The sequence below is a fragment of the Paroedura picta genome, chromosome 3 (genome assembly GCF_049243985.1).
Source record: "Paroedura picta isolate Pp20150507F chromosome 3, Ppicta_v3.0, whole genome shotgun sequence".
Taxonomy (NCBI): domain Eukaryota; kingdom Metazoa; phylum Chordata; class Lepidosauria; order Squamata; family Gekkonidae; genus Paroedura; species Paroedura picta.
In genome coordinates this window covers 171,992,974-172,009,650 of record NC_135371.1, presented here as the reverse complement: position 1 = coordinate 172,009,650, position 16,677 = coordinate 171,992,974, and the positions used below count along the sequence as shown (strand labels likewise).

The following is a 16,677-nucleotide window of genomic DNA, read 5'->3' as shown; positions in this document are numbered from 1 at the left end:
AATTGGGTTCCCAGCTGGAGGTAGAGCACGGGGGGAGGGGAGGAAATGGGGAGATCAGGTCCCCCCACCTGCCAAAGGAGTAGAGTCGCCCGAGGGATAGAGGTCAGTATCAGACTGGCCTGTACGTCCAGATCGATCTATCCTATGGCCAATGATTAATCTGCCTATCTTTGTGACCATCCAGTGAGCCTGTGTGAGAAACAGTTATTGTATGGCCATCGTGAGTTTTATTGTTTATGGGGGTTTTGTTTGGGAATTTTAATGATTCTAATATATTGATTTGTATATGCAATTTTGTAAACCACCGCAAGCCGGTTCTCCAAGAGCGGCGGTCTTACAAACCTAATAAATAATAATAACAAATTAATAAAAGGGGAAGAATATCATGGCTTCCTCCCTTCCAAGCAGCCCTTTCCTCCAGGGGATCCCCAGACCCCACCTGGAGGTTGGCATCCATGACCCTCAGTGGGGTCCAAGGCCACAGAGCCCCCCCTCCCAAGCAGCCCTTTCCTCCAGGGGAACTGATCTTTGCCGTCTGGAGAGGAGCTGGAATTCCAGGGGATCCCCAGGCCCCACCTGGAGGCTGGCATCCCTGACCCTCAGTGGGGTCCAAGGCCACAGTCCCCCCTCCCAAGCAGCCCTTTCCTCCAGGGGAACTGATCTCTGCAGCCTGGAGAGGAGCTGGAATTCCAGGGGATCCCCAGGCCCCACCTGGAAGCTGGCATCCCCGACCCTCAGTGGGGTCCAAGGCCACAGAGTCCCCCTCCCAAGCAGCCCTTTCCTCCAGGGGAACTGATCTCTGCAGTCTGGAGGGGAGCTGGAATTCCAGGGGATCCCCAGGCTCCACCTGGAGGCTGGCATCCCTGACCCTCAGAGGGGTCCAAGGCCACAGAGTCCCCCCTCCCAAGCAGCCCTTTTCTCCAGGGGAACTGATCTCTGCAGTCTGGAGAGGAGCTGGAATTCCAGGGGATCCCCAGGCCCCACCTTAAGGTGCGGCGCAATCTCTTAAGCTGTCTATGGTTTGATTTTCTCTGTTTACAAGGAAAACTTGCCAAGAATAAGCACTTGGGATACTCAATCCTCTCACCTCTTCTTCCTGCAAGTAATGTTATCCGTCTTGGAGAACTGAAGCACCGTCACGTAGCACTCCTTATTCCTATTACATGGTTTGTTTAAGTGATAGAAATAGAGATTGTAACAAGAACTGGAAGGGACAGCAAAAATTGTGTCCCTGGCCCGAAAACTGATATTGCAGAGACTGAAATGCCTGTTTCATACCTGCACGCTCTGAGACCTGGAGGTTTTAGAGGAGGGTGTCATGGATGTCCTGCACAGTTGCCAACTCTGGGTGGGGAGATATCTGGAGACTTTGGGGGTGGAGCTAGGGGTGGGTGGGATTTGTGGGCAGAGTCTTCCCGCCAAAGGAGCCATTTTCTCAAGGGGAGCTGATCTCTGTCACCTGGAGATGAGCTATACAACTTTGGGATCTCACGTCCCACCTGTTTGTTTGTTATTGAATTTATATACCACCGCTTACCATAGTCTTGCAGCGGTTTACAATAAAGCTATTGTTGTTGTTGTTAGGTGCGAAGTCATGTCCGACCCATCGCGACCCCCTCGACAATGATCCTCCAGGCCTTCCTGTCCTCCACCATTCCCCGGAGTCCATTTAAATTTGCCCCGACTGCTTCAGTGACTCCATCCAGCCACCTCATTCTCTGTCGTCCCCTTCTTCTTTTGCCCTCCATCGCTCCCAGCATTAGGCTCTTCTCCAGGGAGTCCTTCCTTCTCATGAGGTGGCCAAAGTATTTGAGTTTCATCTTCAGGATCTGGCCTTCTAAGGAGCAGTCAGGGCTGATCTCCTCTAGGACTGACCGGTTTGTTCGCCTTGCAGTCCAAGGGACTTGCAAGATATAAAATATAATAACCCTTAAAAACTCCTTCATCTATAAACATTAAACATTAAAACAGTGCTGGGTTGGAGACCGTGGTATACACACTGGAGAGAGAGCCCCTACATCTGTCCCCAGACCCTTGTCGTGTTTACGACACCGTGGATTCCTTACTTCAGAGGGGAAAAACCAAGGCAGGCTTTTGTGAGTCTCCTTGTATTCTACCCTTTACGTAGATTGCAATGTTTACATCTCCAGAATTGTCTTCCAGCGGTGTGACTAAAACACGTCCCTCTCGAGTTACTCTGGTGGAAGGTGTCTCGGCTTCTGTAAAAGGGAGGCAATTACTTGGTACGATCTTATCGCATGGAAATTTCTCCTTCTCCAGCGCCAAGGTGTTGGGTGCCCAGGTGTGCTGGAGAGGATTGCGTTGCACCTGCCTTCTCAACTTGGACTCACCCCTCTTGCAAATGGGATCGCCTCCTCCTGGCTGAGGGGTATCCCGGAGGGAGGTGAACCATAATAGCAGGCTGGTATTTGTGGCGACGCTGATTGCCGGTCTGCCAGAGAGCAATTGTGGAATCATTTGTACTTGTAGAATCCGCCTGTTGAACAAACACCTGAAGGCGAAAAGAAACGCCAGGCCCGGAGATGATGCAATTTCAGTTGCTTCATTTAATACGGGCAAATCCCACCTGTTTTCTCAAACTATCAGAGCTTTTAGAAGAAGAGGAACTAGATTTTCTATGCCACTTTTCACTACCTGAAGGAGTCCCAAATTAGTTTACAAACACCTTTTCCTTCCTCTCTCCACAACAGGCACCCTGTGCGGTAGGTGGGGCTGAGAGAGCTCTGAAAGAACTGCTCTGAGAGAACAGCTCTAAGAGAATTGCGACTGGCCCAAGGTCACCCAGATGGCTGCAGAGCCAGCGTGGTATACTGCTCCAGAGCAATGGCTTCTAATTGCACTGATGCAATATATTTAAAATATAGTGGCAACGCATATCTACGACAAAACCTTTTCTGGCACACATGAGAATGCACTCTTGACGGAGAGCTAGGCAAAAGCTGTGAGAGGTGGCCTCAGATAAGACATATTTTAGAAAGTGGGCTCCAAATCAGATACTTTTGAAAGACTAGTTGAGGGCTACACCTAGCAGATTTTTCACTGCCGCCCAGCAAGTCTTAAGATTCTGATTTTGATCTTGTACAAAAAAGCATTCCACACAATAATTTGACCCCTGAGGAAGACCCCCTGGGGGTCGAAACACATTTGGTCTATTCTGTCACGTGCCGTTTTTACGTCTTGTTTTCACTGTGTTTTAAATATACTGAATCGGAACCCTTTGTTTAATAAATATTTGTAAAGTCTTGTTTTAATATTGTTGTTGCAGCTCAACCTGGGGGTTCCTGACGATGCAGTCCCAAAAAGCCAGAGGGGTTGGAGGAATAATCTAGGCTGATCCCTACACGGTCAGCTGTGTCTGAACAAGCCCTGCCTTTAATGTCGAGGAACAAGTTTGGAGGACAAAGTGGCTCGCAGGACGTTTGACAAACCGGTTGCCTGTTCCGGGCCTGCAGTGGATGAGGCTGATTCTACTGGCTGGCGTTTCCGTTCTCCTCCTCCACAGGAGGGTGGTGCAAAGGCCACTGCCTGCAGCTGGGATTGAATGGTTTGGCTCCGACTGATTCCGTTTCCAGCAGAGGAGAGAGCCAGTTTGGTGTCGTGGTTAGGAGTGTGGACTTCTAATCTGGCGAGTTGGGTTCGATTCTGCACTCCCCCACATGCAGCCAGCTGGGTGACCTTGGGCTCACCACAGCACTGAGAAAGCTGTTCTGACTAAGCAAGAATATCAGGGCTCTCTCAGCTTCACCCACCTCACAGGGTGTCTGTTGTGGGGAGAGGAAAGGGAAGGCAATTGGAAGCCACTTTGAGACTACCTCGGGGAGAGAAAAGCGGCATACAAGTACCAACTCTTCTTCTTCCTCTTCTTCTTCTATTAACAGGATGTGGGTGAAGAGATCTATCAGATCTTATAACTGGTGTCAATGCACAGATAAGTCTCATAGGACAACATTGCTGAGACTATAGTATGGGGTGGCTAATTTGTAGGTCTCCAACTGTCCATGGACTACAATACCCATGAGCCCATGCCAAACATGCTAGCAGGGGCTCATGGGTATTGTAATCCATGGACAGCTGGAGAGCCAGGCTGCAGCTGCGGTCCTGCCTTTTGGACACACACACACCCAAGACAGACCATGCTAGGAGTCACAACCCTTCTTTCACAACCGTTCTGTAGGCCCAGATTATATTTGGACGGGGCTAGGAAGTGGTAGATTAAAACACAATCGTTAGCACAGCTGGGTCAGAACTAGTTAGCGATTAACAAAGGAATGGGAACAGGGAGAGCTCAACAGAAGAGGAACCTAAAGTAAGAACTGTGCAGAATATGCTTGCTTCCTGTGACGGTAACAGAAGCCAGGTTGGGTCACGGCATTCAGTCCAGTGCTGTGTGTCAAACAGTGGCCAAAACCCCAGGGGGGATCAGGAGGTCCACTAGCAGGACCAGAACACCATAAGCCCTCCCACTTTGCCCCCCTCCCCTGAAACACCCAGAATACAGAACATCACTGCTCCAAATACAAGAGAAGCTGTTGGATCAGACCATTGGCCCATCCAGTCCAAGACTCTGTCACACCTCCTACCTAGTCCTTTTAATCGGAGGTGATGGAGATTGAATCTGGGACCTTCCGCATGCCAAGCAGAAGCTCTGCCCCTGAGCCAGGGTCTCAGGCCAAGGTCTTTCCCATCCCCTCCTGCCTGGTCCTTTTAACTGGAGATGCCAGGGATTGAACCTGGGACCTTCTGCCTGCCAAGCAGAGGCTCTGCCACTGAGCCAGGGTCTCAGGCCAAGGTCTTTCCCATCCCCTCCTGCCCGGTCCTTTTAACTGGAGAGGCCGGGGATTGAACCTGGGACCTCCTGTCTGCCAAGCAGAGGCCCTTCCCCTGAGCTGCAACATCCTGTTCCAAACTGGAGCCACCCAGCCTCCCAGGAAAAGGAAGCATTTGGACTATGCTTCCATTGGCACAGGAGAAACCAGCTAGGATCCTTGGCGCCAAGATCCAGGGCTTCTGCTTCTGCAGCAACAACGAGCTGTATTGTCAGAAGCGACATCTTTCTAAGCCACTTGACTGCAGTGTATTTAGAAGGGTGTAACTCTGCTTGTAATTACATTATGAGCCAGATAAGGAAGAGAACTACTTGCTCGCACACTGGATTTTCAGATGATGTTTCCTCACAGCCAGAATCTGTGCTAATTCAGAAGATCTACAAGTACAAAAGAAGCAAGATAATTCTGAATTTCCTCCCTGTGTACCTCTCCAATGTGGACCCATATTATCTTCACAACAACCCTGTGAGGCAGGGTAGTCTGAGAGTGCGTGATTGGCCCAAGCTCACAAGGCACGTTTCTACGGCACAGTACAAATTTGAACCCGGGTCTCCCAGACTGTAGTCTAAAACTCTTTCCGACCATGCCACACAAGCTACACACACGATCTCTGAAAGAATCAGGTAACAGCCAGGCATCCTAGTTAGTTTTGGTGCCACTGAGGGGCTTCTTGGTTTGGGTAAGGACACAGACAAGCTGCAGCCAGTCCTGGGTTCAAATCCTCCTTGTCCTGCTATGAAATTGGCTGGGTAACTTTGGGCCGTTCACGTCACACAGTCTCTCTGCCAAAGCTACCTCGCAGGCTTGTTGTGGGGGAAAAGTAGAGCAGTAAAGAATCCTGTGGAAGAACTCATTTCGCCCGGGATAAATTCGGAAACAAACCGCTATGAATGTCAACTTTTTGGCTGGAAATGCTGGTTCATTTTTGGTTCGTACTGTATTACTTGGGATAAGAACAGCAGCTGTGCCAGGAGCGGCCAAACAGTGGCTCTCCAGATATTCATGGACTACAATCCCCATGAGCCCCTGCTGGCAGGGGCTCATGGGAATTGTAGTCCATGAATATCTGGAGAGCCACAGTTTGCTCACTTGTGAGCGATGCCCTCTGGATTGCCGTACGTTGCCTATTTCCTTCCGCCCCATCTAAGTCTCACATTTATTCTTGCCCCAGGTACCTGTTGCGGTAGTACTAAAATAACCACAACATCTTGCTGCTAATGGCAACCCCTGGATTATGGGCGTTACAAAGCAAGAGATGAGCAGACGTAGTTTTGCCACTGGGCTTCCCTCTATTTATCAGCCAATGTTCCCAGCTCACGCAACTGGAGAACACGCTTGTACCAACACTGTCACACAAACAGCTGCCAAAACACCTGGAGGGGGGGAGATCCTTTCCATAAAGGACTACAGCATTATTATTATTATTATTATTATTATTATTATTATTATTATTATTATTATTATTATTATTATTTTTCAGTTTATTACGCACCGCTCCCAAATGGCTCGTGGCAGGTTACAACAGTCTGGATAACATCCCCAATAAAAATCCCATTAAAACCCCAGACATAAAAACCACATAAAACCACATAAAGACTTATTGCTTACAAAATAGTGTGATTCACCTCCATGCCACAGCAAGCTTCAGCAGCCCCCAGCCATGAAGTCGCTATTAAAGGAAGGCACAGAGCATTTCCCCCTCAAGACCTATTGGCAACCCCGTCCGTGTTACCAGTTTCTTCCATGGTACTTTTCTTCCGACACCGGAGTTTTGTCCCGTCCTCAGCCTGTGCATTTGGTTTACCCTATGCCTCCTTGGAGTCAAGAGAGGCAGGATATACATTATAAATGATTTCTTTAAATGTTTCAATACGATATCTATTTCTACAGACAAACCAAGGCGTGGTTCCTATTTTCTTCCATCTGCAATCGCTGCTCTTTGGGTGCACCGGCAATCCCATCCAGCACCCGCCACACCCGCAAAGTAAAATCCGACCTTCCCAAACCATTCGTTTCGACCCGTGAATCCTACCGTAATTGAGATATTTCCCGGGGTAGTGAAAGGAAGCCGTAAAACAGGGGTAGTCAAACTGCGGCCCTCCAGATGTCCATGGACTGCAATTCCCATGAGCCCCTGCCAGCAAATGTTGGCAGGGGCTCATGGGAATTGCAGTCCATGGACATCTGGAGGGCCGCAGTTTGACTACCCCTGCCGTAAAACATGAAGGGTTCTACTACAGCGGGGTGGGCTGCTTGCTTGCTTGACGGGTACTAGATCTGAGCTGACATGGAAAGTAGGAAAGCAAAACATGACACCTGTCCGCTGCTAAGTTACTTTGCGAATGGAAAGTCACCTTTGTCCAGCCGGACGCACACCTGAGTAACGGAAACAGCCAAATCAACCAAATTAGTAATCTCCAGTAACAGATTGAGATGGACGTTCGGTGGCAAACAGAGGGGTGACCAAACAGAGCAGTTGTACCAACTTCTAGTCATTAACTGCTTCTGTCCTGTTTAAGGTCCTCCCAATCCTCCAAATTCCCTTCTTGCCCTCTTTACCTGGAGCTCCCCCCCCCCAAAAAAAGAAAACACTGGCATGGTGGCACACCTCAGTTTTCAAATTTCTCCTAAATATGCCGCCTGCGAGAGCCAGCTTGGCGTTGTAGTTAAGAGTGGCGACCTCCGAATTGGAAAAACCTCCGAATTGGAAAAACAGGTTTGATTCCCCGCTCCTCCTAGCTGTGCAGCCAGCTGGGCCTATCTCAGTTCTCTCAGAGCTCTCTCAGCTTCACCCGTCTGACGAGGAGAGGAGGAGGAGGCAATTGTAAGCATCTGTGAGACAGATGAGGCCTGCTGGGTGACCTTGGGTCATCCACAGCTCTCTCCTCCTCACCTGGGGAGAAAGGAAGGGTTGGCAATTGTAAACCACTTTGAGATGCCTTCGGGCAGTAATAAGCAGGGTACAAATATCCAGCTCTTCTCTTTTTCTTCGCCGCCAAGTTTTCAAACCCCTAAAGCAGGGCTTCCTAAGGGTCATCACAAAATGGCCACCACGGCAGGCGGGCCCAGCACAAAATGGCTGCCGGGTGGGCAACATACAACACCTAGAGCTTCTGGCTATAGTCGTGCTGAACATCCCTTAAATGGAGACAGCGGAGGGTCTCAATTTCTGCTGTTACTCACATAAGGCTAAATATAGCAGCACTTGTTTTAATCCCTCATTACCCTTTCCCCCCAGCCGAACCCCCATTAGCTCTCCTGCTGCCAATTTTTGGCTTGCAAGAGCCTTAGGATTGTCTTGCAAGAGCCTTAGGAGTCATTTTGACTCTTACTACCCCGTTTGCTTGAAAAGACGAGCCCGTTAATCCCCAAGGGGTGCCATCAAGAAGAAACAAGAACCTGCGTACAAATGATAATTACGCACAGTAATGTAAAAAGCAAAGCTCTGTGCGTATAACCTTTTTCTTAAAGTTGATCGCCTTGCATTCTGCTTTTGGGGTAAAGACGGGGGACTGCTTCCATGTCAAGCGAGCTACGCCATCTCTGATCCAAACAGGGACTGGACAATGGGACGGAAGGGCTGCAGGGAAGAGTTCGAAAGGCTCTGAAATCGGATCAAATTTGCCAGGACTTGTGGGCGTAGCTGAAGAGGAGGCCAAACCAACCAGGAAATAAGGGAGAGAGAAATCACGCCCGCTTCCAATTCACCGTGTCTCCCAGGCACTAGGCCAGGAGAACGTACATAGACCACACCCCATGACTGCTGACAAGCACTAAGCTACACTAAGAGCCCTGATGGATCAGATCATAGAATCATAGAGTTGGAAGGGACCTCTTGGGTCATCTAGTCCAACCCCCCAGCACTGTGCAGGATACTCACAAACGGTGACCACCCTAGGCCACCATTGCAGGGTGGCCAAAGAGTTATGATGGAGGACAGACAACAGGGCATAAAGGCCAGATAACTTGACCACAAACTGAAATATTTGTCAGATCTAACATGATAGGGGCTCATGGTCATTGTAGTACATGGGCATTAGGAGAGCCACAGTCTAGCCACCCCTGCTAGGGTTGCCTAATTGGGATGTCCATTTCATTCACACACAGCACAGCCATTGTGTAACATAGCCTTAATTGTGTGAGTCGCCAAACCTTAAAATAGGGTTCCCCAACCTGGCACCCACAGGCACCACAGAGCCTGTCGGCCTTTCCTGGGGCCCATCAACTGTTTTTTAGAAAGTGACTGAGGCCCGAAGGGGCTTTTACCAAGCAAACCTGGATGGCTGTGTGGATTTTTTAAACATATATTCCTTTGGCTGCAGCAGCCATTTTGTGGCTGGCTCCACCTCCACTGACCGCCATTTTGTGGTGCAACCATTACACTGTCTCAGAATTCCAAATGTACCCACAGGCTAATGAAAACGTTGGGGACCCCTGCCTTAAACTACAGGGAGCTGGAAAGGGAGGCATGGAAGATAATTTTTCTAGGCCAAGCACAACCTGAGGTAGGGTTGGATTTTCACAAATGGAAGAGGGGCAGAATTTTTGCTCTTCTTGGGAACTTCCTGCCCCCCAAGAACAGAATTTCAGGGGCAAATTGGGCTGCAGGAGGAAAGACAAGCTCTCCAGACAGGAAATTGGCTCTTGTCAAAGGAATGTCTGGGGGACTTGAGCCAAGGCAGAATTCGTCTTGCGTAACCACCCCTTCCTGGCTTATGAGGAGCACACCTTTCCCACAGGTGTCTCTGCCAAAGGGTTATTAAAATCCAAACCATGGTGAACATCTCTCTTGTACAACCTTCCTCCCTCTGAGTGGGAAGAAGAAACACTTCCCTTCTTCCTAGAGAGCCAGTTTGGTGTAGTGGTTAGGAGTGCGGACTTCTAATCTGGCATGCCAGGTTCGATTCTGCGCTCCTCCACATGCAACCAGCTGGGGGGCCTTGGGCTCAACACAGCACTGATAAAACTGTTCTGACCGGGCAGTGATATCAGAGCTCTCTCAGCCTCACCCACCCCACAGGGTGTCTGTTGTGGGGAGAGGAAAGGGAAGGCGACTGTAAGCCGCTTTGAGCCTCCTTCGGGTAGGGAAAAGCGGCATATAAGAACCAACTCTTCTTCTTCTTCTTCAGTAATCTCAGGGCTCTCTCAGCCTCCCCTCCCTCACAGGGTGTCTGTTGTGGGGAGAGGAAAGGGAAGGCGATGGGAAGCCGCTTTGAGACTCCTTCGGGTAGAGAAAAGTGGCATATAAGAACCAACTCTTCTTCTTCTTCTTCAGTAATCTCAGGGCTCTCTCAGCCTCACCCATCTCACAGGGTGTCTGTTGTGGGGAGAGGAAAGGGAAGGCGACTGTAAGCTGCTTTGAGCCTCCTTCGGGTAGGGAAAAGCGGCATATAAGAACCAATTCTTCTTCTTCCACACTCCAAAAAAATGACTGGTATTTTCTTTTAAAAATAATTCACTACCATTTCCCACCATATCTGAATATACGACCTGAACGTCCCCCAATTTCCCAACACCCACCAAGAGATTTAAAAAACACATGCAAAGATCCAGACACAAAGAATTTAAACCTTATACCTCCTTTTATTCAAACCCTGTATTCCTGGTGAAGGGGGACGGGCGACAACTGTCCGCCCCACTTTACACCTCCCGGTCTGTACATCTCCATCTCCAACCCCTCGGAGCCACGAGAAAGACAAACGGACGACAGAAGGGGAAGAATCTTTTTGTTTAAGGGCCTGATCGTGTAAACTGCCAAAACACAGGTCCTCCCTGACCCTGCTGGGATTCCTGCCGCTTTAAAAGGCCCTTTTTGGTATCGGAATCATCCTTTCAGGCTGAATTCCTTAGCGCCCACACCCTTCGGGAGGGAGTGCCCTTCCAGACCAGCTTCCTGGGCCTTTGGTATCAGTCTCTCCCCACAGGCCGTGGCCGACATCTTTGGTATGCGCCTCTCCCGTCCCAAGAAGCTCTCAGGAGCCAGCAGAGCAGAGCTTCTTGGACACGAAATGCCCCAAAACTAACAGCAGCATCTCCGACGTGCTGCTGAGGGCCACGATGAACGGCGCTTGGGAGGCGAAATCCGCCTGGGCCCGCTGGAAGGAGAGCTGCAGGACGGCCAAGGCCAGGAGGCTGTTCTGGACCCCGATTTCGATGCTCACCGTCCGCCTCTGAGGCCCGGGCAGTCTGAGGCAAGAGGCCAGCAGGTAGCCCAGCAGCAGGCCGAAGACGGGCACGGTGACGCCGGCCAGCACGGTGGGGAGCTGGACGTTGGCCAGGATGAAGGCTCCCATGTGGTAGGCCATGAAGAGCCCCCCCACGATCAGGGTGAAGCTGAACGGCCGGATGAGGAGGAGCAGGAGCCGCGAGAGGCGGGGCAGCCTCCACTTGACCAGCATGCCCGTCGAGATGGGCACGGCGATGAAGAGGAGGGTGACGAGGATCTTGAGGAAGGGCACGTGGAGGGTCTCGTGGGCGCCCAGCAAGCGGCCGTAGAAGGCCGAGGAGAGGGGCATCAGGGCCGTGGCGGCGACCGTGGACAGGAGGGTCATGGAGATGGCGACCGTCACGTCGCCCCCCAACAGCAGGCTGTACAGATATCCGCCGCCGCCCCCGGGGGAAGAGCAGGCGATGATCAAGCCCAAGGCCAGGGGCTGCTGCAGGGAGAAGGCCACGGCCATGAGGTAACCGTAAAGGGGCATGACCACAAACTGGCCCAGAATGCCCAGGACCACGGGATGGGGCTGGCGCACCAGGCCTCTCAGCGCCTCGACTTCCACCTTGCACCCGAACGCACACTTGTTGAGGAAGATGAGGGGCAGGAGGGCGTAAAGGATGGGGTTCTCGGAGAAATGGCCCAAGCTGGTCCACAGGGCCGGCTCCGGGCCGCTGGGCGTGACGCGGATCCGGAAATCGACTCGTTCCAGGACCTGGTTCTGCTCCAGCAGCTGCAGCTGCAGCGGAGCCAGCCCGGCCAGGCCGGACTGGATCGTGACCACAAAGCCGCCTCCCCAGGAGGTGCTGATGTTCTCGACGACTAAGACCGTCGGCTCCAGGGACGTCGCAGCCAGCCTTGCGTCCGGCCCCTGATAGCGGCAGGACACGACAAAGACGCCGCGGCTGTTCTCAGGGAAGTCGAATTCCGCAGCGGTGCCTTCGCCCACGCTCAGGTAGGGGCCGTCTGTTGCTGCCCCCCCAGCCCAGCCCGCCACCAGGAAGAGGAGGAGGAGGAAGGGCAGGGTTCCCCTGGGCATGGCGCAGACGGCTGGCAAAACCATGCCAGGGGCTCATTCCACGCAGGGTTCTCGGTTCCCCTCTGGCTCCCACAGAATGCAAAGCCTTTGCTTGGGGATCATCCTCCTTCCGGGTCTGGGTTCATATTATCCGCTGATCCAGCGAGATGTTCAGCCTAAAGGGAGAGGAGAGAAAGTCTTCAGGCAGCCGATTAAAAGAATCCCATGCAATGTTAGGCCAATTGGGTGTAGCAGCCAGAGGGGCTGGACTGGGATCTGTGTTCAAATCCATGCCCTGCTTTGGAAATTCACTGGGTCAAATAGTCACTATAGTCACAGGGAGGTGACTATAAGGATTAAATGGAGGGTAAGCTACTTTGGGTCCCTTTGGGAGTTTGCCTTTCCCCCTGCAGCCCAATTTGCCCCCTGGGCAGAAAGTTCCCAGGAGGAGCATGTGGAGGTCAGCAATCCGCATGGGTCTGCTGTTGAAGACCGAGATTTGGTTATTATCAAGGACTAGGAGGGGGATGCATTCTACTCCCATTCTGCAGGGCATAAATGCCCAAATTTCCCTGCCCCCTAAAGTTGCCTAGGGGCAACTCAAAGGAAGAAATGCATATGGAAAACAAGCACAGCTAACCTCCCGACCCAAGGCTCTAAATGAGGAATGCCATTGTCCAAAATTCACGTTCCCTCCTGCCTGGTCCTTCTAACTGGAGATGCCGGGGATTGAACCTGGGACCTGCCAAGCAGAGGCTCTGACCCTGAGCCACAGCCTCTCCCCATACTGTTCTGTCTCTCTTGCTAAAGGACTTCCTGTTCTATCCACTCCCGTTGCCCAACCTGTCCTGCTAGAACAAAATGGCTTTCAATTTTCCTGAAGCCAACGAAGCAGAAAGCTGCTCTTTAGGAGAAGGAAGAGGAACAGAAAAAGGGAAGTTGTAACTGAATTTTCTTGGCCAACCTCAGGGCGGGGACAAGAGAGTCTCCAGGGAGCGTCTTAACTGGGGGTGACAGACACAGAGTGTTGTCACCTTGGATTTTGGGAGTCAGGTTGGACAAAAGAGTTTTAAGATTGTTGTGTGTAGGGTCCCTTCTTGACAAATATCATTGAGACAGGGCTGGCCTAAAGGCCAAAGCCAGCCCAACCACCCCCTAAGCTACAGGAGCTATTTAGGACAGGGGTAGTCAACCTGTGGTCCTCCAGATGTCCATGGACTACAATTCCCATGAGCTCCTGCCAGCATTTGTGGCACAAATGCAGAAATAAAGGAAGCAATGCTGAAAAGCAAAGAAAAACAAAACCGAAGGGCAGGGGGGGGGAGGATAAAACCACAAACAGTTTCCCAGCCGGCTCTCGGGTGATTTCATGGACACGCACCAGTTGGTTCCAATGTGGCCCAAAAAATGTAAGCAGGCGGGGACGGGAAAGACCAACCCTGGTTCAATGACAGAACCTCTGCTTGACCTGCAGAAGGTCCCAGGTTCAATCCCCGTTAAAATTTCCAGTTAAGAGGACCAGGCAGGAGGGGATGGGAAAGACCTTGACCTGAGGCCCTGGCCCAGTGGCAGAGCCTCCGCTTGGCAGGCAGAAGGTCCCAGGTTCAATCCCTGGAATCTCCAGTTAAAAGGACCAGGCAGGAGGGGATGGGAAAGGCTTTGACCCTAGACCCTGGCTCAGTGGCAGAGCCTCTGCTTGTTTGTGCCGGAGGAAAAGGCAGCTGCCAGAAAAGCAACACAATTCCCACACTTGTGTCAGGACGGTTTCCAAGACTGGAGCAGCCCTGCCATTTGACTGTCCTAAGGCCCGTCCTCAAAGAATCCCAAAAGTTTCCCCGGCTACCCTCTCTAGGCCGGAGTCTTTGCGCTGCCGTCGTTTCCCCCTTCTTGGAAAATGCACGATCATCGTCACAAGTAACAACCCGAGCGAGCGACCAAGCAAGCAAGCAAGCAGGGCTGCTCTCCCCCCCCCCGCCCCAAACAGATGACCCTTGCAAGAAATGCCCCAGAGCCAGATCGCAGGAGAGCCAGCCTAGCAGAGCTGAACCAGATCTCCGGGCGGAGAGAAAGGAGCAGCACAAAAAACCCAAGACAGGATGTCTCATCTCTCCCCCCCCCCGTCCCTTTCAGCTGAGTCACTTTTGCCTTAAAGCCACAAACACCTGTTGGCCAGACAACCCGGAGCCCCCCATCCCATCCCATCCCGCCCTCCTTGGCAGGGGAGCCCTGGATCAGCCCTCCCGCCCCCAGCCCCGCGCTGCCCCCTCCATGCCCTAACACCCCCCCCAAATTCCCTGTCCTTGCAGGCGTGCATCTCCCCTCGCCCCCCTCCTCCCCCGGGAGAAGCCCACCCCTCTTCTGCCTGCCTGCCTGCCTTCCTGGGCAAGCCTCTCGGAGAAGCCTGGGACGCAGCAGCGGCGGAGTTTCCCGGGCAGCTGCCTCCCCGCAGCCCCTCCGCCCGCCAGCCGCGCTGCAAAGGCGCCTTTGCAAGAGCCGCGCTCGTCTGGAAGCGCCGAGCCCGAGTTTTTCCCCGCGGCTGCCTGCCCGGCGGGCGCTCACCTGCTGCTGCCGCTGCCGCCGCCCCAAGCACAGGCGCCGCCGCCCGCCGGATCCCAAGTCGGTTGCGCTCGGCTCCTGCCTGCCTGCCTGCCTCGTTCGACTCCGCCCATCACAATCGGGGCCACGCCCACGACCGAAGGCGAACCCTCCGCTGGCTCCGCCCCCCCACGCGGAGCATACTGGGAGTTGTAGGCACGTCTCTCTCTCTCGAGCGCTCGAGAACAAGGGGCACCTCTAAGACCAGGGGTAGTCAAACTGCGGCCCTCCAGATGTCCATGGACTACAATTCCCAGGAGCCCCCTGCCAGCGAATGCTGGCAGGGGGCTCCTGGGAATTGTAGTCCATGGACATCTGGAGGGCCGCAGTTTGACTGCCCCTGTCTAAGACCAAGGAGTGAGCTTTCGGGTTCTGAGTTAGCTGCGGAAAGCTTGGACGGCCCAGATGATGTTCCTGATCTGATCACCAAATTCACTGCCAAAGAGAATAATCAGAGGGGGAAATAACATAATGCATGCTAAAGGCATTTTGCTGGCATTATTTTCATTGATTGAGAGCCAGTTTGGTGTAGTGGTTAGGAGTGCGGACTTCTAATCTGGCATGCTGGGTTCGATTCTGAGCTCCCCCACATGCAGCCAGCTGGGTGACCTTGGGCTCGCCACAGCACTGATAAAACAGTTCTGACCGAGCAGTGATATCAGGGCTCTCTCAGCCTCACCCACCCCACAGGGTGTCTGTTGTGGGGAGAGGAATGGGAAGGCGACTGTAAGCCGTTTTGAGCCTCCTTCGGGTAGGGAAAAGCGGCATATAAGAACCAACTCTTCTTCTTCTTCTTAATTCATGTAAACCTCTCCTTTCTCCCCGCTGGGAACCCAAAGTTGCCTGCACTGTTCTCCCCTCCTCCAGAGGTAGATAAGGCTGAGAGAACAGGACTGGCCTAAAGTCACCAAGCAAGCTTCTATGGCACGAGTGGGAAGATTTGAACTCGGGTCTCCTTGATACCAGTTGGACGCTCTTTGCCACTAAACTACACAGCCGTTCCAGCCAGAGACGGTTTAATTTGCAGCATGCTGACACAGCTCCTCAGCCCCTCAGCTTATCTAACCGAAACAGCTTAGCAAGGGGTGGAAACAGATGGGGCCAGCAACTAGTATCTTTTAATTATTTTTGCAACAGGGAAAGTGTCTGCCATTAATGACTAACATGGACAGTTTTATTTCTCCAGTGTTTTTGTGAACTACAACTGAACTCAAGGGGACTGATTAGCTGTTTTAGCAAAGAATTACCATATGGCTTGAGTTGGATATTATGACACAGTTTACTAGTTGACCATAATTTGCTTTTGCTTTAAATCTCCAGTTATGATGGTGGTTCATTAGTCTGAGGAAGAGTGCCTGTACTCGGAAGCTCACGCCTTGAATAAATCTTTGCTTGTCTGAAAGGGGCTACTTCAGACCAACATGGCGACCCATTTGAAAGTAAAATACGAGGAGGACAAAAATCTTATTGGCAAAACCGACCACAGTAAAAACAATTAGCAAAGCCCGTCGCTAATCCCACCAGGAGACAGCTCTAGAAATTCAAGTATTCAATAGACAGACCTCTCTCTCTTAGCCTGAACAGCTCAAAGCGTTGTACATTGATCTGTTTTGCTGAAAGCTCTTGCAAATAGGTCCTGACCTGGGTGACCGACCCTTGTTAAAATTCTTTTCATTTCATACAGGGTCAATATGAATGACGTAAACAGCCAGAAGCCCAATTCGATCCATGCGGACCGGGACGATGGGGGGGTGGGGTACCTCCATCTTTCCCCATCCATCTTCCGTTTTGATATATTCACTTCTTCCACTGTGGTTCCCCATAGGATTAAAGCCAAAGTGTGACTATATAGACCAGGGGTAGTCAAACTGCGGCCCTCCAGATGTCCATGGACTACAATTCCCAGGAGCCCCCTGCCAGCAAACGCTGGCAGGGGGCTCCTGGGAATTGTAGTCCATGGACATCTGGAGGGCCGCAGTTTGACTACCCCTGATATAGACGAA

At 51.9% G+C, this 16,677-nt stretch overlaps 1 protein-coding gene across 1 annotated transcript; it reads right to left on the bottom strand.

Annotated features, from left to right (window-relative positions):
- Positions 1-10,410: 10,410 nt before the first annotated feature.
- Positions 10,411-14,793, bottom strand: SLC10A3 (solute carrier family 10 member 3). Its single transcript, XM_077329608.1, has 2 exons — positions 14,639-14,793; positions 10,411-12,255 (listed from the first exon to the last, which is right to left on the bottom strand). The coding sequence occupies exon 2, from the start codon at positions 12,122-12,124 to the stop codon at positions 10,820-10,822; it is 1,305 nt and encodes a 434-aa protein (XP_077185723.1). The 5' UTR covers positions 12,125-12,255; positions 14,639-14,793; the 3' UTR covers positions 10,411-10,819.
- Between the last annotated feature and the right edge of the window lie 1,884 nt (positions 14,794-16,677).